This window comes from Chlorocebus sabaeus, chromosome 7 (genome assembly GCF_047675955.1).
Source record: "Chlorocebus sabaeus isolate Y175 chromosome 7, mChlSab1.0.hap1, whole genome shotgun sequence".
In the NCBI taxonomy this organism is placed as follows: domain Eukaryota; kingdom Metazoa; phylum Chordata; class Mammalia; order Primates; family Cercopithecidae; genus Chlorocebus; species Chlorocebus sabaeus.
In genome coordinates, this window is record NC_132910.1 from 69,899,608 (window position 1) to 69,927,422 (window position 27,815).

General features: G+C 36.8%; 1 protein-coding gene across 1 annotated transcript; it reads left to right on the plus strand.

Moving 5' to 3' along the window:
* The first annotated feature begins 415 nt into the window (after window positions 1-415).
* Window positions 416-26,792, plus strand: METTL14 (methyltransferase 14, N6-adenosine-methyltransferase non-catalytic subunit). Its single transcript, XM_007999653.3, has 11 exons — window positions 416-642; window positions 2,907-2,995; window positions 4,377-4,464; window positions 6,515-6,595; window positions 6,955-7,042; window positions 9,648-9,738; window positions 12,292-12,433; window positions 15,648-15,740; window positions 19,028-19,144; window positions 20,688-20,898; window positions 25,098-26,792. Exons 1-11 carry the CDS (start codon window positions 577-579, stop codon window positions 25,400-25,402), a joined length of 1,371 nt encoding a protein of 456 aa, XP_007997844.1. The 5' UTR covers window positions 416-576; the 3' UTR covers window positions 25,403-26,792.
* Window positions 26,793-27,815: the final 1,023 nt, after the last annotated feature.

Sequence of the window (27,815 nt, forward strand, 5' to 3'; positions counted from 1 at the left end):
AGAAAAATTGAGGCTCACGAAGGTGTTTAACTAGCCAAGGCCACTTGACTAAGAAGTGAGAGGCCAAGGTTCAATGCTAGGCAATCTGGCTTAAGTTCCTGTTCTGTTAAAAAATAATAATAATAATTAAAGGTATCTGGCAATTTTTTTAAACGTTAGGACTGTCATCTGTGGAATCAACTGAAAAGGGAATCAATACTTCAGAAACTGTGATACACCAACGGAACCTGCTATCCTGGGGAAGAGAGATAAAGGAGAAGTCAGCTGACTACTCCTTCAGACTAGCTCAGACCACCCCAGCCCGCGACGGCCCTGGAGACCCCTGTAACGCAACAGATCCCTTACTGGGTCCCTTCCAAATGGCGTCACATCGCAAGCGTCCAGAAGGAGGCGGGACTTCCGGGCCAAGCAAGCCATATCGGCCGCGCCGGAAGTCCCTACTGAGGAAAGCTCTAAGGATACTCTGTTCATAAGCTTACGGTGAATATAGTGTTCCACAGACTCGGAAGAAAGGTTGGACAAGGGTTCACTGGCGATTGACAAGTACTCGGGGTAGTGAAAAGCAGGAGTTGGAACATGGATAGCCGCTTGCAGGAGATCCGGGAGCGGCAGAAGTTACGGCGACAGCTCCTCGCGCAGCAGGTCCGCGGCCCTGGTGGCCCCTGTGGGAGGGATCGAGAATGCGAGTGCGCGGCCGCCTCCTCCCTCCACACCCCGCCTTTTTCTGTCCCCTCTCTACCTGCCACTGTTAAGGCCTTTCTGGTCCTTCGATCCTGATCCCTGGTTCTCCCTTTGTAGTTCTCAATTTTCGTGGTGCCCCGAATGTTTTTCAAGTTCCTTCCGCGGTCTTTGTGGTGCTAAACCGAATGCCACGATTAGCCTTTAACCTTTGTGGAACGCCCACCGAGTGTCTGGCATGTTCACGCCAGGATGAGTGTCTTGTTATCCCCTACATTTCTCTTCACTATTTAACTGGTCATCTGTTTCTTACTTTTCCTCGTCGTCAGTCCCAAATTCTTGAAATTGTGGTTTCATTATGAAATATTTTTACAGTTTACAGTATTTTCTTTGACATCTTTCTGAAGACTACACTGGAAGTAGTCTGAGTGTAAATTTTATATTCTGCGTCTTATGTACAATATCCTTGCCACATCCACAGTTAATATTTGAAATCTTACTCTGTGTTAGTCACAATAATCTCCTGAAACAGGTAGTATTACCTTCACTTATCAAGTAATGAAATAGGCTCCATAGGTTAAGGAATTTTACTCCTGGTCGCTCACTTCTCGGCTGGGAAATAGAACCTAGGTTGTCTCCCCAAAGCTTATCTTCTAAACCATTGTCCTTCACTTCTTTCTTGTGCATGAGTAAGTTAACATTTGCTGATTAGTAGGGTACACTTGCAGAAAATACAGCTTGTGCACAGTTCTACTTAAAATCGAGGCTGTATTTTCAATTCTATTCATATCAGTAAAAGTGGTAGGAGAAATGCTCATAGTCATCTTGCTGTTATTTTTCAGTAAACTTGGTTTTAGTAAATGGACTTCTGAAATCTGATGAACACATTTGTGGTATACTGCTGAAACTGTGGGAACTTGGAATCAGATTTGTTCCTTATCCCGCTGGCATTACGATCTTGGACAAATCAAGTATCCTTTCTAAGTCTTCTTTTTCCTAACTTCTTTTATCGTATTATCTTCAAAAATGTTCAGTAGCTCTTTGTTGCTACCACAGATGTTTTACTCCTTAATACGGAATTCAGATTTCTATTTCACTCAAGATACATTCATAGGACAATTATTTGTTGAGTGTAAAACAAATTTTACCAGGGGCTCCAGCTTTTAAAGTTTTTTATGAATTGGTTGCACTCTACTTAGCCTTATAAGCATTATTTGTTTGCATTGGTTTGTATTTTGCAAAATTTTCCCAACTGCCAAACAAAATTTATGTTGCCGTTTTAAGGTAGTGAAGTTCAGCATTGTGTCCATAAATAGTAAGACTTAGCTTGAGTAAAACTGGATCAATTTTTATTAGAGCATAGCATAAATAAGTTACATTATATAAGCTGATGCCTACAAAATGTTTAATATGGTACCCACAACCCTGTGCAAACACTGTCTTACCTGCTTTTTTTGGTTATTGCTACTGCAGGTTGAATATCTCTTAATCTGAAATGCTTGGGCCAGAAGTGTTTTGGATTTCAGACTTTTTTCAGGATGTGGAATATTTGCATATTACTGGTTGAACATGCCAAATATCAAAAGTTTTCAAAATATGAATGCTTCAGTGACCATTTGCTTTGAATGTCATGTCAGTACTCAAAAAGTTCCAGATTCTGGAGCATTTTGGATTTTCGATTTTCGGATTTGGAATGCTCAATCTATATTAATTCGTGTATATTACTTTACAGGAATTTGGCTAAAGTGTCTTATTTTCATATACAGATGGTTCCAGACTTACTATGATTTGACTTAACAATCAACTTTATGATGGTTTGAAAGTGATAGGCATCCAGGCTGCTCAATGACTTATGATGGAATTATGTCCTGATAAGCCCATCATAAGTGGAAAATACTATAAGTTGAAAACGCACTTACCACGTTTATTTTGAAACAGATTTACTTTCAGCTTACAATGGGTTTATTAGGACATAACCTCATAAATCAAGGAGCATCTGTATAGCTGAAAGCATAAAATGTTTGCCAGCTGTCAAACTCATTCTTAATTAATGCAATTTTTTTCCAGGGTTTTTCCAGTTTGTCTTGCAGGCTGATTATCATTGTTATTGTGTGTATGTGAATTAAGGTGTTTTTGTTTAAGTATTTAATATATTACATGCTGCTACAAATGTCTAGAAAGGCTGTCCAATGTGTTGTAATCTAATTTCTGATTTTGCCTTTTCTCAGCTGGGAGCTGAAAGTGCCGACAGCATTGGTGCCGTGTTAAATAGCAAAGATGAGCAGAGAGAAATTGCCGAAACAAGAGAGACTTGCAGGTCAGTCAAATAATTCTTTTTTTTTTTTTTTTTGTGAGACAGGGTTTCACTCTGTTACCTAGGCTGGATAGTATGGAGTGCAGTAGCGTGATCATGGCTCTCTGCAGCCTTGACTTCCTGAGCTCAAGTGGTACTCCTGCCTTGGCCTCCCAACGTGCTGAGATTATAGGTGTGAGCCACTGTGCCAAGGCAGGTGGATCATTTGAGCCCAGGAAGTCAGGAGTTCAAGGCCAGTCTGGTTAACATGGTGAAACCCCATCTCTACTAAAAATACAAAAATTAGCCAAACGTGGTGGCGGGCGCCTGTAATCCCAGCTACTCGGGAGGTTGAGGCAGGAGAATTGCTTGAAACCAGCAGGCGGAGGCTATAGTGAGCTAAACCAAGATTGTGCCACTGCACTCCAGCCTGGGAGACAAGAGTGAGACTCCGTCTCAAAAAGAAAAAAAAACTGTGAAAGGATTACTGTTTTAATAAAGAGATACCCCTAGGTAGGTGTGCAGTGTATTGAGAAAAGCATCAAAATAATGATTTTAGACACAATGGTTTTTATTGTCAGTTCATTAATTATGAAATATTTATTTTCTGAGGATAGTAAGTTCCCATTTGTAAAGTACTTAGAAAATGGAATGTTAGACTAAAAATTAGCATATATACTATAAATAAATAAGTATATTTAAAAGTTTTTTTTTTTTTTTTTTTTGGAGATGTAGTCTCTCTCTGTCACCAGGCTTGAGTGCAGTGATGCGATCTTGGCTTACTGCAACCTCTGCCTCCAGGGTTGAAGTGATTCTCTTGCCGCAGCCTCCCAAGTAGCTGGGACTACAGGTGCGCGCCACCACTTCCAGCTAATTTTTGTATTTTTAGTAAACATGGGATTTCATCATGTTGGCTAGGCTGGTCTCGATCTCTTGACTTTGTGATCCGCCTGTCTCGGCCTCCCAAAGTGCTGGGATTGCAGGCATGAGCCACCATGCCCAGCGTAGAAATTTTTATAAAAGGAAATATACTTTACCCTAAAAGTGGTATTTATTTGGTAGTTCAGAAAGCATTTCAAAATTTTTTCGTTATTCTAGTTTTCAATTTGGACATCTGTTTTGCTCAAAACAGATTAAAATAATACATACTATATAAGTTTCTTTTCAATATATCACTTATAGCAGCTTATTTTCTCATTTGGTTGCTTTCTCATGAAAATGAAGCACAGAATTATCAATCAAATTATTTGACTTTTTGGATGACTTATAAACTGGGTAAATAGATACTCTTTAATTAGGAAAACTTTGTCTTGTTCTTTTTTATAATCTGTTTATTATTATTATTAATAGATACTTTTATGCATCTTGTATATGTTTGTGAGTAATATTTCTGTTTATTTTTCAGGGCTTCCTATGATACCTCTGCTCCAAATACGAAACGTAAGTATCTGGATGAAGGAGAGACAGATGAAGACAAAATAGAAGAATATAAGGCAAGTAGAGAGTGAAATAAGTTTATGGTCAAAGAAAACATAAATTCAAATGATAGATTCATACTTAGGAAAACAAATTTGATAGAAAGCCTCATTTTAAGATGTGCTAAAATAATTATCAGTGGCGTATGTTATCACTGGTTACATTAAGACCATTGTATCAGTTTTCTTATCTTTTTCTTTTTCTTTTTTTTTTTTTGAGATGGAGTCTTGCTTTGTCGCCAGGCTGGAGTGCAATGGCACAATCTTGGCTCACTGCAACCTCCGCCTCCTGGGTTCTAAGGGTTTATTCTGCCTCAGCCTCCCAAGTACCTGGGACTACAGGTGTGCACCACCATGCTCAGCTATTTTTTGTATTTTTAGTAGAGACGGGGTTTCACATGTTGACCAGGATGGTCTCAATCTCTTGACCTCATGATCCACCTGCCTTGGCCTCCCAAAGTGCTGGGATTACAGCTGTGAACCACTATGCCCAGCCAATTTTCTTTTCTTAATGCAAGAGTTATGTGGATTAGATTAGATTATGTATATGAAGCACTTAGCATAATATCTGGTAAGAACTAGGTAATTATATATATATATATATTTTTTTTTTTTTTTGAGATGGAGTCTCACTCTTGTCGCCCAGGCTGGAGTGCAGTGGCGTGATCTCAACCCATTGCAACCTCTGCCTCCTGGTTTCAAGCTATTCTTCTGCCTCAGCCTCCCGAGTAACTGGGACTACAGGCACGCACCGCCACGCCTGGCTAATTTTTGTATTTTTAGTAGAGATGGGGTTTTACCATATTGACCAGGCTTGTCTCGAACTCCTGACCTCATGATCCACCTGCCTTGACTTCCCAAAGTGCTGGGATTGTAGGCATGAGCCATCGTGGCTGACCAGCACTAGGCAATAATATTCTTAAAGACGACTGAGGATGTAAGTATATCATAAACTTTGAGCCCGGTGTTGTGCCTCACGCTTGTAATCCAAGCACTTTGGGAGGCCAAGACGTGCAGATCACGTAAGGTTAGGAGTTCAAGACACTCCTGGCTAATGTGATGAAACCCTGTCTCTACTAAAAATACAAAAAATCAGCTGGGCATGGTGGCACATGCCTGTAATCCCAGCTACTCAGGTGGCTGAGGCAGGAGAATTGCTTGAACCTGGGAGGCAGAGGTTGCAGTGAGCCGAGACCATGCCACTGCACTCCAGCCTGGGCAACAGAGTGACTCTGTCTCAAAAAAAAAAAAAAAAAACCACGAAACTTTGAGTAATTGATTGGATCAGATTTTGAGAAGCTGCAGTAGTCTTTTTTGAGGGGTTGTTATTCCATGTTGACAATATTGGATAGTACAATCAAGATATTTTTAGGATTTATGGTCTAGACTACACTGTAGAAATATTTCTGAAAGAGCCTCAAGGAAAACCCAACTTCTGACTTGTAGTTGCGATATTTAGTTGAAATAGTTGAAAGTATTATGGTTCAAAAAACTTGTTTTTTTCAAGTTAATTGTATATAATAGAGATAAGAATGTATAGTTTCAATAAAATCTCTAGAAAGTTCAGTGAAATAATACCTAATCTCGCGAATAATGTCTTATATATTGCAGTTCTGATAATACGTAACTTAAATGCTTGTGATTATTTTAGGTGGAACCTTATACAGTTGCTGATATTCTAACCTTTTTGACCTATAAGCATAGCAGTTTCGTATAGTTTAATCTAATGGAAATAAAATGGCAACATTGGTGGTCATATCTTTCATGACTCAAACTAGACTCTAATATTTATAGTATTGTATATGAGATAAATAGTTTTAGACAAATCAACAAAATAGTAGTTATAGTAATTATTATTTATGATAGGAAATTTTTTTATGAAAGGAATCAACTAGCTAGATCTAATGATGGGAAAGCAAAGACTTCAATGTTTGACTTCAATGCTAATTTAAAACATTTATTAAATCTTAAGGAAATAAAGTATTTATGTTGAGTTTTAATCAAGATGTGATAATTAGAGAAATAGCCCCTATTTGAAAAACATTTACTTAATCTTATGTTTTTCAAGGATGAACTAGAAATGCAACAGGAGGAAGAAAATTTGCCATATGAAGAAGAGATTTACAAAGATTCTAGTACTTTTCTTAAGGTAAAATAAATAATTTTTGTAACTCATCACATTTAAGCTCTATACCTGAAAAGATTTTAAATACCTATTTGTCTTCAAGATATTTTTTGATTATTTAAGGATCATTGTTATGAAATAAAGATTATTTAAAATTGCTCATGAAATAGTCTTCTGATATTTGGCTAGTGTGAGATAAAGGTATATTAATATCAATAGCTACTGAAAAGTAATAATTTTAGTTGTATTTTCAAATATTACTATTTTTTAAATCTATCAATTGACTGCATTTTGTATGACCTTGTAGTAGAAAACAAAGTAGAGATAATTTATCTGCCATTACAGTGCATACTACAGATTTAATTTTGTTTTTTTTAATTTAGGGAACACAGAGCTTAAATCCCCATAATGATTACTGCCAACATTTTGTAGACACTGGACATAGACCTCAGAATTTCATCAGGGATGTAGGTATGTCAGATTTGTTTGGAATACGCTATTGCTGACTCTCAATTACATGCATGTAATTTATCCAATTTGTGGATATTTCTAACAAAATTATCCTTCCCAGTTTGACATCTTTTTTTTGTTCTCAGTGCTCCTGATATACCTTCTTTTTCTTTTCTCTCTCTCTCTCTTTCTTTCTTTCTTTCTTTCTTTCTCTCTTTCTCTCTTTCTCTCTTTCTCTCTTTCTTTCTCTCTCTTTCTCTCTCTCTCTCTCTCTCTCTCTTTCTTTCTCTTTCTCTCTCTCTCTTTCTCTCTCTCTTTCTCTCTTTCTTTCTCTCTTGCTTGCTTGCTTGCTTGCTTGCTTTCTTGCTTTCTTGCTTTCTTTCTTTCTTTCTTTCTCTCTTTCTCTCTTTCTCTCTTTCTCTCTTTCTCTCTTTCTTTCTTTCGACAGAGCCTTGCTCTGTTGCCCAGGCTAGAGTGCAGTCGGGAGATCTTGGCTCACTGTAACCTCTGCCTCCCGGATTCAAGCGATTCTCCTGCCTCAGCCTCTTTAGTAACTGGGATTACAGGCACCTGCCACCGCGCCTGGATAATTTTTATATTTTTAGTAGAGACAAGGTTTCACCATGTTGGCCAGGTTGGTCTCAAACACCTGACCTTAGGTGATCTGCCTGCCTCGGCCTCCCAAAGTGCTGAGATTACAGGCGTAAGCTATTGCGCCGGGCCCGGTATACCTTCTTTTTCTGTCAATCAATATTACTATTTTTTTGTTTGTTTCTTTTTGGCTCCAGTTTGGTACTATGCCTATTCTTGCATTTTAGACAGATTTATTGAGATAATACTTATATACTGTACAATTCACTCAAAGAGTATAATTCAGTGTTTTTCTTTAATGTATCCACAGGGTTGTGCAACTATTACCACAATCTATATTAGAACATTTGCATCTCCCCTAAGGAAGCCCTGTACCCATTAGCAGTCAGTCCCCATTTCCTCTTTCTCATCTACCCCTTCTCAGCCTTAAGTATCTACTGATCTACTTTGTATTTCTATACATTTACCTATTTTGGACATTTCATATAAATGAAATTATACTATGTGTGGTGGTTTGTCATGGCTTCTTTCACTTAGCTTATTTTTAAGGGTCATTGATGTTGAAGCATGTGCCTGTACTTCGTGTTTTTAAATTGCCAAGTAATATGCCATTATATATGTTTACCTTTCTAACAACTAAAGTGTTTTTCCAAGCAGCTGCACCATTTTACATTTTTACTAACAATGTATGATGGTTCCAGTTTCTTCACATCTTGGGCACTTATTATTATCTGTTTTTTATGGTAGCCATCCTAGTAAGTGTGAAGTGGTATTTTATTGTAGTTTTGATTTTCATTTGCGTAGTGGCTAATGATACTGAGCATCTTTTTATATGCTTATTGGCCATTTAAATATCTTTTTTGGAGAGATATCATAATACTTTGTGTATTTTTAAATTGTTTCACTGTCTTTTTACTATTGAATAACAACAGTCTTATATATTCTCTTTGTGTGTGGGTGTGGGTGTGTATTTTTTACATATTCTGAGTACAAGTCTCTTACCTGATGAATAATTTGCAAATATTTTCTTGCATTCTGTGGGTCACTTTCTTGATAGTATATTTTGTAGCACAAACCTTCCATTTTTGATATAATCAAATTTAGTTTTTCCTTTGTTACTTGTAAGCAACATTACTCTTGAAGTAGAGAAACCATTTTTAATGTTTTTGTAAGCAAAATGTAGATGTAGCATAAAAATTTGTGGTTAAATTGTATAACCAGATTTAGGTATAAACTGCGCTGCTCTTAGGATACCTGCCTCCCCAAGGCAAAGAAAACATACTTAGAAAACTGTTACAGATTGAGGAAAAGTTGTACCTTCTGTTTTGTAGATGATTAGAAGCTGACTCTGCTGTCTTGAAACTTGACTGTAATAAAATCTTCAAATTCATTTTATTTGAAATGTGATCTGCAACCACTAATTGAGGAAGCTTGATAAACTCTTTTTCTTTTTTTCTTTGATGTTAAAGTTACTAATATTTGTATTTTTGGTTTTTAAATTAGGAAGTTCATATAATTTATTGTTGTTATAAATATGCTTCCTGTTTGGGAAGAAACACTTATTTTCTTTGCTTTGAATAACTATCCAAGAAATTAAGTACAAATCTTAATCAAGGTCTTTAAGAGAAGGTTTTTTGTTTTTTTTTTTTGTTTGTTTGTTTGTTTGTTTGTTTTTTTAGCTAAGAGGAAGGGGGGAAAAATCACACAAGAAAGGTAGTTTTTTTATTTTTATTTTTTTCCCCTGAATGTTAAACTGGATGCTAGGGGTGATTGTTTAACTTAATAAATATGTGATATTAAGTGGCTTATTGACTTGGACTGGGTTTTAAGAACATCTGGATTTTTACTTGCATGTCATTAGTTATGAAATCTGCATACATATTGTTTAAAATTATTAGAAATTAAGCTTTCTTAAAAGATATGAGTCAAGTGGTGTATGTATTGTTTTGTTTTCTTGAAAGGGCTCATAACTTTTGAATTACTGATATTAACTTCAGTTGAGTTGAATTTAGAATTTACTATTTTTTCTGCTCAGGTTTAGCTGACAGATTTGAAGAATATCCTAAACTGAGGGAGCTCATCAGGCTAAAGGATGAGTTAATAGCTAAATCTAACACTCCTCCTATGTAAGTGTTTTTATTCAGTTACTGTTTATTCCCAACTCAGGCTTAAAATATCAATTTGTTTATCCTGTGACCTTTTTTCTTTTTCCTAAATTCAGCACTCATGTTAACATGCTTTATTATTCTGTTTCTTCTCTCTGCTTTTTTGTTTTTTAAAGACTGGGTCTCATTATGTTGCCCAGGCTTGTGTCCATCTCCTGGGCTCAAGCAATCCTCCCACCTCGGCTGGACTACAGGCATTTCACTCCTGGCTCTATTTTTCTTTTTTGAGATGGATTCTCGCTCTGTTACCCAGACTGCGGCGTGGAGAGCAGTCGCGTGATCTCGGCTCACTGTAACCTCCGCCTCCTGGGTTCAAGCGATTCTCATGCCTCAGCATTCTGAAGAGCTGGGATTACAGGCATGTACAACCATGCCTGGCTAATTTTTGGCACACACCACCATGCCTGGCTAATTTTTGTATTTTTGGTAGAGACGGGGTTTCACCATGTTGCCCAGGCTGGTCTCAAACTCCTGACCTCGGGTGATTTGCCCCCGCTCAGCCTCAAAGTGCTGGGATTACAGGCATGAGCCACCTCACCGAGCCCTATTTCTTCATTATAGCAAAAATGTTGATTTGAAACTCTGGTGCTGACTTCACAGTGGGCTCTCAGTTTTTTTTTCAGCTTTTCAGATAATTTGCTTGAAGTGCCTCTAAATATTTTTTCTTCTTAAAAGTCATCCAAGCTGGGCACGGTGACTCACGCCTCTAATCCCAGCACTTTGGGAGGCTGAGGCAGGTGGATCACCTGAGGTCACGAGTTTGAGACCAGCCTGGCCAACATGCTGAAACCTCATCTCTACTAAAAATGCAAAAATTAGCCGGGCATGGTGGAACGTGCCTGTAATCCCAGCTACTCAGGAGGCTGAGGCAGGAGAATCATTTGAAGCTGGGAGGCAGAGGTTGCAGTGAGCTGAGATCGCTTGATTGCACTTTAGCCTGGGTGACAGAATGAGACTCCATATTCTTGATAACTTACTTAAAATGCCTTTAAATGATATCTTGTCAAGTAATTTGTTTGTTAAAGGAAGCTTAGAAAATGTAGATTCAGGAAAAGAAGAAAACAAATACTAACAGCTTAGCATTCTGAGATACTATTCTTAACAATTTGGAATATGATAATTCTTTTTAACCTTGCTAAACAGAATAATATTTTCCTCAGAAATGTATATGAGATCTTTGAAATTGGAGAATTTAGCTTTAAATGTTTTGTACATTTAACGATATGATGAAATGTGTTTTGGGCTAAGTACGGTGGCTCATACCTGTAATCCCAGCACTTTGGGAGGCCGAGGTGGGCGGATCACGAGAGCAGCAGATCGAGACTGTCCTGGCCAATATAGTGAAACCCTGTCTCTACTAAAAATATGAAAATTAGCTGGGTGTGGTAGCGCATGCCTGTAGGGAGGCAGAGCTTGCAGTGAGCCGAGATTGTGCCACTGCACTCTAGCCTGGTGACAGAGTGAGACACTTTCTCAAAAAAAAAAAAAAAAAAGTATTCTGTAAGTCATTAGAAACACCACAGAATGTCTTAGTATGTGGAGAGGAAGTCTAAGTATACTCTAATATTCATCGTATTTTAAAATACACCTTTACTTGCTTGTTTATTTATTTATTTATTTACATAGAGACAGGGTCTCACTGTGTTGCCCAGGCTGGTCTCAAATTACTGGGGTCAATCAATCCTCCCACCTTGGCCTCCCAAAGTGTTGGTATTATAGGCATGAGCCACCATGCATGGCCTAAAATATACCTTTAATGAGATGTTGAGGTGGGAAGATCACTTGAGCCCAGGAGTTTGAGGTTGTAGTCAGGCCTGTGAATAGCCACTGCATTCATCCTGAGCAATATAGTGAGACCTTGTCCCAAAAAAAAAAAAAAAAAAAAAACACGAAAACCCATTTACATTTAAAGCATTTTAAATTTAAAATATTTTCATGCTATGTGAAAATATCTTTTCAGTAAAGGCCAGTACTAACTTATATTAGGTAGCATGAAAAGACTCTTAATAGAAACATTTTTACTAATGAAAAAACTAATAAAAGAAAATTATATGAAAACTGTGTTTTAGGGGGAAGCATGTAAAGCTTACAGAGAAATGGATTTTCTAACTAACTAAACAATTGAGAATAAAACAATGTGATATTCCTTAGAAAATTCAGATGAGAATGGAAAGGGGTTCAGAGACGCATCTGAGTATGGATTTTTAATATTGAGAGAAGAATATATTCTGGGTGTACATGGGGAATAATAGGACTTTTACTATGTAGTTTAATTATGTTCATGACTTAAGAAAGATCACTGGTAGATGGTTTAAGTCTATACTGAAGAAAAAAAGACTCTCAATAAAAAGGCCTTTAATAATTAACTTACTGATTACTTTGTAAATAGTGTTTAGTAATAATGTTTAGTGATATCTAAGACATTTCTTTCATTACCATCTGTTAAGGTACTTGAAAATCTTATTTAAAAAGCTTTTTTAAAAAAATCTCATTTTTTATGATTTAATCAAATAGGTACTTACAAGCTGATATAGAAGCCTTTGACATCAGAGAACTAACACCCAAATTTGATGTGATTCTTCTGGAACCCCCTTTAGAAGAATATTACAGAGAAACTGGCATCACTGCTAATGAAAAGTGCTGGACTTGGGATGATGTACGATGAAACTTTCTACATTGTAATGAATTATTTATTTTCAAATGAATATGTTTATTTGGTCAGAAAGTGAGATAATAAATATCATCCCTACTTTTGTGGGGATTATAAATATAGATTTATAGTGTAAATTATAGCTGAAGGTCCAAGGTACATTGACCAATATTACATTATCTTTAATTTGATTCTTCTTCTCAAGGCAAAAATTGAACCTTGAGCAGATAATAAGCAGATAGGCTGTAGAAGACTTACAATCTTGGTCTTAGAGTCCTTGGCTATATAGCTATATAGCTAGAAAAGTTTAAAAACAGACGGAATGATTCATAATTCATTCTGCATTTGATTAGTTTCAGTAAACATCAGAGTTTGTTTATATATATAAAAACATGATTTCTACTCTTTAAACCATTTACAGTGTAGTAAAGTATGGATAAATAGCCTTTATGGACACATAGTCACAATTTTGTTGATTAAATGATGGAGTCCTGCATAAGATGACATGAGAACAACAAGCCTGGGTAGATGGGACATATGAACACAGAGTAGGTGACACCTGAACAATATAAATAGATTAGTTGGAATTAGTCAAGAAAGATGTGGGACGGGGCTTACAAGCACAAGGAACAACAAGAACCGAAGGGATGGAGGCAAATGACTTATCTGGTTGTGGGGTGGAGGTCCTGTATGTAGGTTGGTATTGTTGGAACACAGATTGGGACTATCTTGAGGTGATGTGTCGGGAGTTTGGACTTTTATTCTGAAAACATTAGTAAGTCTTTGACGAGTTTTAACCAGTTTCGTAAAAAGGTCAGATTGGTGTTTAGAAGCTGGGGTAGAGTCTGGGAAAGAATTCTGGAAAAATGGCTGGGCATGGTGGCTCATGCCTGTAATCCCAGCACTTTGGGAGGCGAGGCGGGTGGATCACGAGGTCTGGAGTTTGAGAGCAGCCTGATCAACATGGTGAAACCCCATCTCTACTAAAAATATAAAAATTAGCTGGGCGTGGTGGCACGCACCTGTTATCCCAGCTACTTGGGAGGCTGAGGCAGGAGAATCGCTTGAACCCGGGAGGCAGAGGTTGCAGTGAGTTGAGATTGCGCCATTGTACTCCAGCCTGGGCGACAGAGCAAGACTCCGTCTCAAAAAACAAAAGGAATTCTGGAAAAAGGAGAGCAATTAGAAGACTCTTCCTTAGAGTAATGTAATGCTGAGATGAAGGGACCCTCAATTAGGGTAATAGTAGGCATGGAAAGAAGGTGATAACTTCAGTAATGTTTAGGAGGTAGATTTGGTAAGATTGAGTGATTGGGATGAGGGGAAGAGTTAAGGATAACTCATGGTCTCTATCTTGGGATAGGTGGATTGAATTATCACCAACTGAGTGAGTTTCAGAAGACAAGCGGGATTGGAGAGGTTAAATGATATTGAATAAGTTGATTTCTAGGTATATGTGAGACATTCAAATGGAAGAGGTCATAGGAATAGAGTATGAAACTCTAAGGACAGGCAGATCTGGTTTCAAAATACATATTTTAGAGGATTATCACATAAAATCCATGCAAATAGATGAATTTATCCTGGGATTGTGTCTCAGTATAAAAATGTGGACTGACAGTGAAACCTGGGAAAACATTTACAATTAAATACTACGTATAAAATAAATTTAAAAACGAGTCGTTCAGTGATGAATGAAGAGAACCAGGAGAGTATGAATGTAATGGAAACCAAGGGAACAGAGAGTTTCAAGGAGAGTGTAACCAGGAGCATCCTGCGCTTCTAGAAAAGATGTGGGGCAAGGAACGGACTGAAACTGGAAGACATGTTTCTTAGAAAACAGATGGGAATCCTTGCATGTCCCTTTCTGAGTTAATAGTAGTTACTACTCTTAATCATATCTATTTTTCCAAGATTTACCTCTAATTCTTCCTCTTCCTTGAAGCTTTTCCTATTAGCTTTAATACTCCTAGCACTTTTATTTACATTTATATGGCTCCTATAATGTAAAAGTTTTTCCCCTTCCCTGTTTAAAGTGTTATCTGTATTTATTGTTGAAAAATCAGAAAAGTGCACAGAATGTAGTATTTCTAAGATGTAGGATTAAAGACTTAATGCTCTTGATATTTATTGCAGATAAGTTTTCCAGATAGGTATACATTTACATTCCTTTCAGTAGTGTTTAAGAATGTCTAGTTAACCATATCCTCATTAAAGTTGAATATTAATATTAAAAACCATTTTTGTCAGTTTGATCAAAAGAAAAAATTTAAGCAATCTGATTATGTCCTTTATTAATAACTAGGCAGAACTTTGTTTTTTCTAACCAATCCGTGAGGTTTCAGCAGTGAGGTACAAGAGCTTCAATTATATATAATAAACTAATACAGTTTTTAAAATAAATTCTATTTTATATGCAGATTCTTGATTTCAGTTTAATTTCACTGTACTTCGGCTCTGGCTGGCATATTGCAAAATTCTGTCTGGCCCCAGAGCCCTAAGCTCTTTAACTTTTATGAGATCCTAAAGAAAGTGCCAGTAGTTAATGTAATAACAAAATGTAAATAAGAAAAGTGTTTGGGTTTCACAGGTATTCTTTTTCATGGTGGAGAGTCAGTAGTGGTCATTGTGTTTTACTTAAGAACACAAGCATTTAATGAAAATACCGACACTTAACTCTTAGAATTAGTGTCAAAAGAGAATAATTTTTTTTTTTTTTTAGCATTTCAGACTTTAAGTAGTAATTGTAGGAAAATATGTATATTGATTTATTGAGAAGTTCTTCTGTAGATACTGGATATCACAGTCCTCCCAAAATATTTATTGCTATATTTTATTTTTATTTTGTCCCTAACTCTGGTCTCAGTTAAGTGCTTATTCTTTTTCAGTAAATGATAAAACATTGCTGGAGAATCTCTCTCAAGCTCTATCTTAAAAGATTCCATAATCCTATAGCTATTGTTTCCTATAAGCTCTTTCCATATAAAAACAAGTGTATATATGTATATGTGAGCACACATGTGTATGTTGTTTGTATATAAAGTAACAAAACAATAGAACAAGTAATTTTAAGGATAATGTTTATTTTCTATTATAGTTCCTAATGGAAACTAATACACTTAAAGAACACATCTATCCTAATCTTAATTGTTGTTCTTTTGGATTTAGGATGAATGGGAAACAAAATACTTTTATGCAATATTGTTTTGATTTCTTACAGATTATGAAGTTAGAAATTGATGAGATTGCAGCACCTCGATCATTTATTTTTCTCTGGTGTGGTTCTGGGGAGGGGCTGGACCTTGGAAGAGTGGTAAGATGGTGCTTTTATAAAGTGGATTTTTAAATTAATAAGAAAAAAATACAATAGTATGTTGCATAGGATGTTTGAAAGTGGATGTTATTTTGTCCTTTGTTTCTTAAATAATTCTAAAATATTGAGAAAAAAAATTTCTAGAAAAGAACTTAAGAAAGGCAATACTTGTAAGTTAGTTAACCAGCACTAGGGATAAAGTGTAGCTTTTTCAAGACGCTTCATTACAAGTACAGGAAGAGAACAGCTTAAAGATTTGAAACTCCAAATTATACCTCAAAAATGAGCTGCTTGGTGTCATTTACAATTCTTTATGAGTAGCTAAAAAGTATTCTATGAGTAGCTGAAAGTATTCAGGAGCATTGGCTCCTGAAATCCAAATGGAAGTCAAATAAAATTGGAAAAGTAACACAGCATATGGAAGACATGAGTGAATGAGAAAGAAGTTATAATACCTGAACTTATTTTAAGTATCTAATATTTAATTGTATTTCAGAGCTTTTTTTATTTATTTTTTTTTTGTATTGGAGGTTTTTTTTTTTTTTTTGAGACGAGGTACCAACTCTATTGCCCAGGCTACAGTGCAGTGGCACAGTCGTGGCTTACTGCAGCCTCGACCTCCTGGACTCAAGCAGTTTTCCCACCTCAGCCTCCTAATAGCTGGGACCACAGGCACAACGCTACCCCTGGCTAATTTTTTTTAGTATTTGCAGAGATTAGGTCTTTTTATGTTGCCCAGGCTGGCCTCAAACTCCTGGGCTCAAGGGATCCTCCCACCTCAGCCTCCCAAAGTGTTGGGATTACAGGCATGAGCCACCATTCCTGGGCCTGATTGGCCCTGGCCAAAAGGAACAAAATAATGTATATGCTGTTTTAAACAAGAATAACAACAGTATTATGACTAGGTATCAGGAGTTTTAATTTTGCTTTTAATTCGTCTGCTATGCAACAGTAAGACTTTGGGCAAAAAGATACTCTTAAGGGTCTCAGTTTCGTCACATTTTATTGGTTGACACTTTTCATTTTTATGACATATTACTTACTATACACCAAACTATCTTGTTTAATCATTCCAATTTGGGGAGGTATCCATTTGACAGTTGAAAAATTTAAGTAGGATTATATGAGATAACAAGTATGATTATATGGAAATAAGATTGTGCGCAAATTCTGAAATTCTACAATTACTTTATATTCTTTATATAAATAGTAAGGCTGTTGGGTAACATCACTGCTTCTATTATTTATTAACTCCAAGGTAGACTATAACTGTATTTCAGTTGATTATCTCCATTTTTTTGATGGTGGCTCTTCAAGATGCTATAGAAAAGTAAGAGCGAAACATATGTTTTTATAGGTATATTGATATTTACTTTAACTTTAATATCTGACTTTGATCTTTCCTCTCATCTCTCATTCCCCAAGGTAGATTGAAAATGATTAGGAGATTTTTATCTTTTTTTTTTTTTTTCCTTTTGAGACAGAGCCTTGCTTTGTCGCCCATGCTGGAGTGCAGTGGTGCTATTTTGGCTCACTGTAAAGCCCTGCCTCCCAGTTGAAGCGATTCTCCTGCTTCAGCCTCCTGAGTAGCCATCCAGGAGGTTTTTATCTTATTTGCTTATGCAGCAGTTTATCATACTGGTGAGAGTTTGGCGAAAAATGATTTAAGATTTAAAAAAAAAATTCAGCATGAGAAATACTCATGAGCTTTTGATAAATTAGTGGATTAAGGCATGTAGAATTTAGGTCATAGTGATGTTAATGACATCTGGTGCAAAATAAATATTTAGTAACAGGAACAAATATTGATCTTGATTTCAGAGATTTTAAAATAAAACTCTGCTGGGTGCAGTCACTCATATCTGTCATCCCAGCACTTAGAGACAGAGGCGGGCAGATCACTTGAGGCCAGGAGTTCAAGACCAGCCTGGCCAACATGGTGAAACCCCATCTCTACTAAAAATACAAAAATTAGCATGGCATGGTGGCACGTGCTCGTGGTCCCAGCCACTTGGGAAGCTGAGGCATGAGAATCACTTGAACCTGGGAAGCGGAGGTTGCAGCGAGCAAAGATTACACCCCTGAACTCCTGCCTGGGTGAGACTCTGTCTCTAAATAAATAAATTAATTAATAAAATCAAATAAAATTCTAAGTTTCATTTTGAGGTGTTATCTTACATTACCCAATAAGCATTCCTGAAAAGTGTATGTTTTATACTCTACTATATCCCTTTTTTTTTTTTTGGTTCAAGGGGAACTCCCAACAGGATTTCCTGTGATGGAGAGGAAGCTTGTTGGAAAGTTTTTTGTTTTTTTTTTTTAAATTATACTTTAAGTTCTGGGATACATGTGCAGAAGAACATGCAGGTTTGTTACGTAGGTATACACGTGCTATGGTGGTTTGCTGCACCCATCAACCTGTAATCTACATTAGGGATTTCTCCTAATGCTATCCCTCCCCTAGTCCCCAACCCCCCTCTACTATATCTTTATATGTACTTAATCATCATACCAGCAATACTGTACTTATTTATTTATTTTTCCCTCCTTTATTCTTAAGTTAATGGGGATAGGGACTGTGTCTTATTCATGTTTTTATTCCCAGCAGCTACGCAGCACTAGCATATGGTAGACTTTCAGATGTCACTGTGAGCAATCATTTAGCTGGTATTTGTTTTATGTTAATGTATAACAGCTTCTACGTCATTAAGGTTCACATCTCTATTTTCTAGGTTATGTAGAGATGAAAGTACCATTTTACCCAACAAAGAGATACATGTAGCAATTTTAAGTTTGAACATTTTTACAGTTGTATTAAATATAGAAATAAAGTTTTATAAGACTCTCATTTGAAGTTAGCATTTAGAAAATTTTCAACAGTGTATAGCTTTGTGAGAGAATAGAATATTGAGGTGGTGGGAATCAAATTGTGTTTTGGATTATTTTGTGATTACAGAAGGTCTGAGCGCTTACAATTTAAAACCCCGTGTCCATTGATGACACTAGAATGTAGAATTGGGAGATGATGTAATCCTTTCTATGTTTTGATAGTTAATTATATATGTGACGTTGGTATCCAAAAGGTATATATGTATTCCATATTATGGCTATATATTTAAAGACTGGCATTTCTTTTTATATTCTACACTGAAACAAAATTACCTTGAAACCTTGGAATATAGTGTCTGAAGCCTCTAGAAAGTTTTTTTTTAATGCTAGTTGGTTATTGTAAGTATTGTTTATTTCTTTAAGTTAAGGATTTCTGTTTAAAATTCTTTTGTTTCTAGTGTTTACGAAAATGGGGCTACAGAAGATGTGAAGATATTTGTTGGATTAAAACCAATAAAAACAATCCTGGGAAGACTAAAACTTTAGATCCAAAGGCTGTCTTTCAGAGAACAAAGGTATTGCCTTTACTGATTTGTTTTTTTAAATTTTCATGGTTTTCTCTCAAGCTTTTCCAAATCATTATATACTGTTTAATTAACTTTAGTAAAAAGGTCCTTTTCTTAGACTTCTAAAGATAGCATTGAGCATTACAGGAATACATCCAAATTAGTTTTAAAATGTTTTATTCATTATCTTAGATAACCCTACCATGCTAAAAAGGGGAGTATATATTCCTCTATGTCCTAAATGCCATATTTCTATTAGATAAAGGCTTTTGATCACACTGACCCGCAGAATTTTTCTAGGCTCAGAAAGAAGAGAGAGCCGCAAAACTCTAGCTGGCCAGCTTAGAGACGTATTTCCCTCTTCTTTCCTTCTTTTTCCTTTACAAGAACCCCTGAGAACTTCTGTTTCTTATGACTCTACCTTGCTAGTATCAGGTTTTAATAGGTTTTGTTCTTTACTTTTTAGGGAGCCACTGGTGGGAGGGTCTTTCTTATTAAGTCTTTTTTGGACTGGAATCATGCCTAGGTAATGAAGCCTCCGTAAAAATTCCAAGACAGGGGTTGGAGAGCTTCTGGGTTGGTGAACCTGTGGAGTTTCTGGGACTGTGGTCCATTTGGAGAGGGCACAGCAGCTCCATGCCCCATGCCCGATACTTTTCATTATGTATCTCTTCCATCTGGCTGTTTTGAGTTGTATCCTTTTATAATAAATAGATCATAGTAAGTAAAGAGCTTTCCTGAATTCCTTGAGCTGTTCTAGCAAATGATCTAACTCGAGGAAGAGGTAATGGGAACCTCTGACTTATAGCCAGTTGGTCAGAAGCACAGGTGACAATCTGGACTTGTGATTGGTATCTGAAGGTGGGGCAATCATGTGGTTCTCAGCCCTTGACCTGTGGGGTCTGCACTAACTGGGTAGATAGTGTCAGAATTGAATTGAATGTGTTGATGAAGAAATGAAGAATTGCTTGGTATGGGAAAAATCCACACATCTGGGATCAGAAATGAAGTATTCTGAAAATACTGAGTGTTGTAAGTGAGAGTGTAGAAAAGAGTTTTTCTTATTTACATAGCAGTCTTTCCTCATCCAGAGATCCAGGTTTTCCTGTTGTTTTGTTGCCCATAGAGCTGTATCTCACCAGAAATGGTGACTCACTTCTATAATCCCTGCACTTTGGGAGGCCGAGGTAGGTAGATCACCTAAGCCCAGGAATTTGAGACCAGCCTGAGCAACATGGCGAGACCCTGTCTTTACAAAAAATTTAAAAATTAGCCAGGTGTGGTGGCGTGTTCCTGTGGTCCCAGCTACTTGGGAGGCTGAGGCAGGGGGATCACTTGAGCCCAGGAGATCAAGGCTGCAGTGAGCTGAGATCGTGCCACTGTACTCCAACCTGGGTGACAGAGTGAGACCCAGTGTCAAAAAAAGGAGAAATAACTGTATCCCAAAGATTTGGAGAAATGAGGATTGTTTTAGAATTGAGGACATCAATGTAAAAGGTTTTGGAATGACTGTTGATTAAAAGAGATTAATTGGTCTGCTCTTGTTATTTAGGAACACTGCCTCATGGGGATCAAAGGAACTGTGAAGCGTAGCACAGATGGGGACTTCATTCATGCTAATGTTGACATTGACTTAATTATCACAGAAGAACCTGAAATTGGCAATATAGAAAAACCTGTAGAAATTTTTCATATAATTGAGCATTTTTGTCTTGGTAGAAGACGCCTTCATCTGTTTGGAAGAGATAGTACAATTCGACCAGGTAGGACCTCAGTTAAAACAACAACAACTTTATGATTCTTTGGGTTATGCATGTCAAGAAATAGGACACAGTGCTGTGTAAAATAAAGTTCTTATGCATTTGATTCCTTTTCTTGCTGTACTTCAAATATGAACAGTTTCAGGTCCACAGCAAAACTGAGAGGAAGGCACAGAGACTTTCCATATACCTTCTGCCCCCACACATGCATAACCTTCCCAATTATCAGTATCTCCCACCAGAGTGGTACATTTGTTACAAATGATGAACCTACATTGACAAGTCATAATCACTCAAAGTCCACAGTTTACATTAGGATTCACTCTTGGTGTAGTAATTCTGTGAGTTTGGACAAATGTGTAATGACATCTATCCACCATTATAGGATCATACTCAATAGTTTCACTGCCCTAAAAATCCTCCATACTTCACTTATTCATCCCTACCCACAACCCTTGACAACCACTTATCTTTTTATTGTCTCCATAATTTGCCTTTGTCAGAATGTTATATAGTTGGAATTGTATAGTATGTGGCTTTTTTAGATTGGCTTCTTTCATTTGGTAATTGGCATTTAAGATTTCTCCATTCCTTTTCATGGTTTGATAGGTCATTTCTTTTTAGTGCCGAATAATATTCCATTGGATGTACCAAGTTTATGTATCTATTTACCTACTGAAGGACATCTTCCAAGTTTTGGCAGTTATGAATGAGCTACAGTGGAAGTCTGTGTACAGGTTTTTGTGTGGTCATAAGTTTTCAGCTCCTTTGGGTAAATGCCAGGGAGCACAAATGCTGGATTGTATGGTAAGAATGTGTTTAATTTTGTAAGAAACTGCCACGACTGTCTTCTGAAGTGCCTGTACCATTTTCCATTTCCACCAGCAGTGAGAGTTCCTGTTGCTCCGCATCCTCACCAGCATTTGGTGTTGTCAGTGTTCAGGATTTTGGCAATTTTAGTGTGTGTGTAGTGGTATCACATTGTTGTTTTAATTTGCATTTTTCTGATAGCGTATGATGTAGAACATCTTTTCATATGCTTATTTGCTATCTGTATGCTTTTTTGGTGAGATGTCTTTTAAGGTCTTTGGCCCGTTTTTTATTTGGCTGTTTGTTTTCTTATTGTTGACGTTTAAGAGTTCCTTGTATATTTTGGAGAATAGTACTTTATCAGATTTGTTTTTTGCAAATATTTTCTCTTATTCGGTGACTGTCTTCTCATTGCCTTGTTACATGTTTATTTTTATTTAATTAATTTCTGCTTTTTTATTTTCTTTCTACTTTCTTTGGATTTACTTGCTGTCTTTCTATCTGAAGTATTTTTAGATTGATATTCAGGTTAGGGGTAAGGTTTAATTTTGTACTTGTAAACTACTAGTATAAAAAGAAAGAAATTGAATAGGCAAGAGTTTCAAGAAAGAAACGCTTGCAAAAATTTAGTATTAGCTACATTAAAATACGGAAGAGCAATCTGATTGATCGAAGTATAGGTGTTTGGGAGTTAGCCATATAAATAATAGTATGTGCAATTGAGAGTCTGTTCAAGAGACCTTAATTTATGGCCAGGCACTCTGGCTTACGCCTATAATCCCAGCACTTTGGGAGGCTGGGGTGGGCAGATCACTTGAGGTCAGGAGTTTGAGACCAGCCTGGGCAACATGGTAAAATCCTATCTCTACTAAAAATACAAAAATTAGCTGGATGTGGTGGTGTGTGCCTGTAATCCCAGCTACTTGGGAGGCTGAGGCAGAAGAATTGCTTGAGCCTGGGAGGCGGAGGTTGCAGTAAGCCGAGATTGTGCCACTGTACTCCAGCCAGGGTGACAGAGTAAGACTATGTCTCAAAAAAAGAAAAAAAAGACCTTAGTTTATTAAGTTGCTTCTCAAATACACTTCTTCCTCAAGGAAATAGCCTAAGGTATTTCACATATACCTTAGGAATACCATTTACCATTGCGTTAAAATAAAGGTTTACAGATAACTATGTGAGTCAAATACACTCCGAAGCCAGACAATTTTTTTTTTTTTTTTTTTTGATACAAGGTCTCACTCTGTGCTCCAGGCTGGAGTGCAGTGGCACGATCTTGGTTCACTGCAACCCCCGCCTCCTGGGTTCAAGTGATTCAGCCTCCTGAGTAGCTGGGACTACAGGTGTGTGCCACCATGCCTGGCTAATTTTTTGTATTTTTATTAGAGACGAAGTTTCACCATGTTGGCCAAGCTGGTCTCAAACTCCTGACCCCAAGTGATCGCCCGCCTCGGCCTTCCAAGTGCTGGGATTACAAGTGTGAGCCACCACACCCAAGCCAGACTATTTTAAACTTACTCTGTTCTTAGTAATACTTTTCAAATTTCTAGTAAAACACAATGTTGCAGTGCAGAATTTGGAAGAGAGGGGAGTCCCTTGGACTTCTACAGCCAGTTTACTCTGCAAAGATTTCCATGTTTTATGTAAGAGACAATATAGCAAAGGAGACAGTATTAGTTATTTTTGTTATATCTTTAAATTTTCTGTTTCTTATTGTTTGTGGTGTTGTGTTCCACATATACTGAATATCATGTTCCATAATACCACAAACGTGCCAAAAAACAAACTAGAAGGCAGCAAATAAAAATCTCATGGATTTAATAGTCAGTGAGAGCCCACAGGTGTGGAATGTGCTTCTTGATCATGGTATCTGTCAGGTCATACATAAAAGGCACAGTATAATTGACCTTTTTTTCTTCAACTATTATAAATCTTATTGTATTCCTGCACTGTTAGAAACTAAAAATGTTTTGAAAAACAATGAACTAAGTATTGTACAGAAATGGCTACTGTATTTTAGAATGTGATCCTAGTGAAATATTTTTCATTTTATAGCTTTTTATGATGCATCTACTTTTCTAAGAAATAACCTAAGGATGATGGGGCAGATATATTATAACCCTAATTTTGCCGATAAATAACCTAATTCTTAGGGATAATTGAACCTGTCCCAAATAATACTGTGTCTCTTGTAATACTCCAGAGGCATATTTTCAGGGACCCTTGCAAAGGACATGTCTATAAGAGTCACCACACCCAGAGAACCCCAAAGCATGGTGTCTGTATTGGGTATTTATAGTTAATTTTGTAGTTCCTTCTATTCTAGAGATAGTTTAATTAATCAGAAAATATCCTTATTAGAAGCAGAGCTGTCTAGCAATATAATTGACAAAATAGCTTTTTACCTACAGAAGTATAATGTGCAGTGGAGATTCTGAGAAAGAAGAAATAATTTTCATTTTATGTAAGAAATATATTTGAGTTGGATGTTGAAGGGTGGGATTTTTAACAGGTTGACAGGTTAGAAAAGAAAATAATATGGGCACAAAAATAGGGGTTAGTATAGAAGAAGTTACTATAGTAGTTCGTTGTTTTACTTAGAGGTTCATGAAAAGCATTAATGAGAAGTGTTATTGGAAAGTTCATTCAGCCATCATTGTAAAAGATCTTATATTTCATATTTATGAATTTGGGCTTTGTGGAAACAGTTGGAAGGTTTTTGAGCAGAGAAGTGACATGTTTTAAGCTTTGCTTTAGGTTTTCCACTTCTAGAGGGAGGAGAAGCTATAGGTTATGAGATCATTACAGTATATATGTATGTCTGTGACATGTGTTATATGGTAGGGTACTGACTTTGTTAAAAAAAACGGGGGGGGGGGCTTAAATTTGAGTGTAGCAGTAGAAATGGAACGATAGGAATGAGTAGGAGTAACATGATAGTGGTTAAATTTCTCAGACCTATCAACTGAGAATATTTTCTAGTTAGCAAGTGTAGAGCAAAAGTTGGCTCCAAGATTTTAATCAGAAAATGGCACCATTTACATAAATAGGAAGATTATATATAATTTATTACAGTTTCACTAAACCCAAACTCAGTGTAATGTATAGGATTTTTTTTCTCTAAGTTCTATTCTCACAAAAGATGGTACATGGATGGGGACAATGAAGAGGATATATTACAAAAGTTACAGTCTAGAAGGAAAAACAGATATATACCTGTTAAATCTTTAAAACATGACCACAGTTAAGTGCTATTCTGTAAAAGATATCAATATGGGATGAATGATGGGGACATCTTTAAGAATGCATTGGGGATTTGAACTAGCTTCTAAAGAATTAATAATAGAAGAGAGAATTGCAAATAAAAAGTATAATCTTTGTTTCCTCCATTGCAGGCTGGCTCACAGTTGGACCAACACTTACAAATAGCAACTACAATGCGGAAACATATGCATCCTATTTCAGTGCTCCTAATTCCTACTTGACTGGTTGTACAGAAGAAATTGAGAGACTTCGACCAAAATCACCTCCTCCCAAATCTAAATCTGACCGAGGAGGTGGAGCTCCCAGAGGTGGAGGAAGAGGTGGAACTTCTGCTGGCCGTGGACGAGAAAGAAATCGATCTAACTTCCGAGGAGAAAGAGGTGGCTTTAGAGGGGGCCGTGGAGGAGCACACAGAGGTGGCTTTCCACCCCGATAATTGTTGAAGACATTGAACCTATCCATCCTCCTCTAACCTTCTTTATTGTAATTAAATTTCAAGTGGGAGACTTAACTTTAGAACTCACTTCCAGCTTGCACTTTGCTTTAATTTCTCTGAGCTCCAGGAATGTCTTAGCCAGCCTCGCTTGTGGTTGTCACACACACTGTCTCATTTTTTTTCAGGATGAATGAATAATCCTGCCTTTTGTTATGTGCATGAACAGAATGGAACAATTCAAGTAGCTTCATCTTCAGAGACTGAATTTATTCTGATAGACTTCAATTAATTACAAAGGATTTTGCTAATTTTGGGGAATAAATAATGGAAAAAGATCCAGTCTGTGGTATCATGCTAGTGCTGACGGGAGTTGGTAATGCACATCCTGTCACTGCTGCTATAGCAAATGGGGAGCTGTTTGGGGCCTTGATAGAGTAGGGTTGGAACAGATGGTAAGCTTCTGTCAAGGTTTTAACATTTTCTTGATGAAACAATAAAAAGAGGTGAGCTTTTTCATCTTTTTTTTAAGTTTTAAATAAACTCAGATATAATTTGAATACTGAAGAAATTAAGAGACTTTGAACAAAATCACCTCTTCCCAAATCTAAAATCTGATAAGAGAGGTGGAAATTCCAGGGATGGGTGAAAGAAGAGATGGAACTTAGTAGGCAGACTTTAAAAAAAAAAAAAAAAGGTCATCATCGTAATCTCAATTTTGTGGCTATGACTCCTAATCATGCTTCCTAAGAAGCAAAGGAGGATGAATATTCATGTGCTAGATAGCACTCTGGTGTGAACTTGAACTGGGATTGACCTTAAATTTTATATTCCTCAAATAAAAGAGAGGCAACAACAAGGCACCTCATTATCAGATGCTTGGTTTAAACATTTTGGGACTAAAATACTTGGTGATGAAACGACATACACCTTTAAACTTCTTATGGAGATAGTTTAATGTAAAACCAACTATAGAAAACCCTTAACTTCAGGATACAGCTTGGAAATTGGAACTGCTATTGCCTTTTATTAAAACCATATGGTGTGATGTTTGTTTTTAAAATTATATAAGACTTTATGCTGTCACTTCTCTTGCTATACTGTAATTCATGTTTTAAATGAATTTGATAATGAAATTATACTATTATTCTTGATGAATACTTTTCTTATTTTTATGATTTTTCTAATGAAACTTTAAACTTTTGAGATTTGAGTCTGTTTTCTATAAGTAGAATTACTGTTGTTACCAGTTGAAAAAGGACTGACCTAAAATCAATCTCTTTTTTTGTCTGATGGATTTTAATGACCATTCTGTGCTCACATTATACCTAAGATGAGATTATAGTACATCCACCAAAGACTCAGTTTGAAGATAAGGACTGAATGATAGAAGAAATAAGGCTGAGATCCTTAAAAACCTAGTACTATTTAGTACAAGAGAGCATTTTTTTGCTGAAATTATGGTATATTTTCAACTTCACTAATTACAAATTATCTAGATTTAGAACTCTGTATGTCAACATTGATCTGGGAATGAAGTCAGGATGGAGAAATTCCACTTGCCTGTGATGGGTCCTTAGAAGTAGCAGCTAAAAAGTGACCATGTCCTATACACAGGGCTCTCTATTACGTTCCATACCCTGGGCCTACCCAAGGTGACATTCCTGGAGGAGGTAACATTCCTGCTGTTTACATGGCATAGGCACCTGTGAGATCGGTGTCACAATTTCATCTTACAAAGAGGTAGGTATGGCTGCTTTGTCGGTTGAAAGTTAAGGGGAGCCATGATCTACCATATTTAGGGAAAAGTTATTTTAAAAAGAGTATATGGTGGAAAAAGAACGTAAGACCTAGAATTTATCCCTTTGACGATGAATCTGGTCTTTTTAATACCAAGATGGAATTGATTCACTAGGTTTTGCTAACTTTCACTTTCAGTAAAGATTGAGGTATTGTTTTTGCAATAGACTAGGTATTCACTGAGGAAAGGTTTCCAATGAAACTTCATTACTCTGACCTCTTCTAAATTTTGATCTTCTTTTTATTTACATGTCTTACATTCCACAAAATTATGTAGAAATGCTGGGCATGGTGGCTCATGCCTGTAATCCCAGCTCTTTGGGAGGTCGATGCGGGTGGATCACTTGAGGTCAGGAGTTTGAGACCAGCTTGACCAACATGGAGAACATGGAGAAACCCCATCTCTACTAAAAATACAAAATGAGCCGGGCGTGGTGGTGCACACCTATAATCCCAGCTACTTGGGAGGCTGTGGCAGGAGAATTGCCTGACTCCAGGAGGTGGAGGTTGCAGTGAGCCGAGATTGCACCACTACACTCCAGCCTGGACGACAGAGTGAGACTCTGTCTCAAAAAAAAAAAAAAAATTATGTAGAAATAAATTTTTAGTTGCTTTA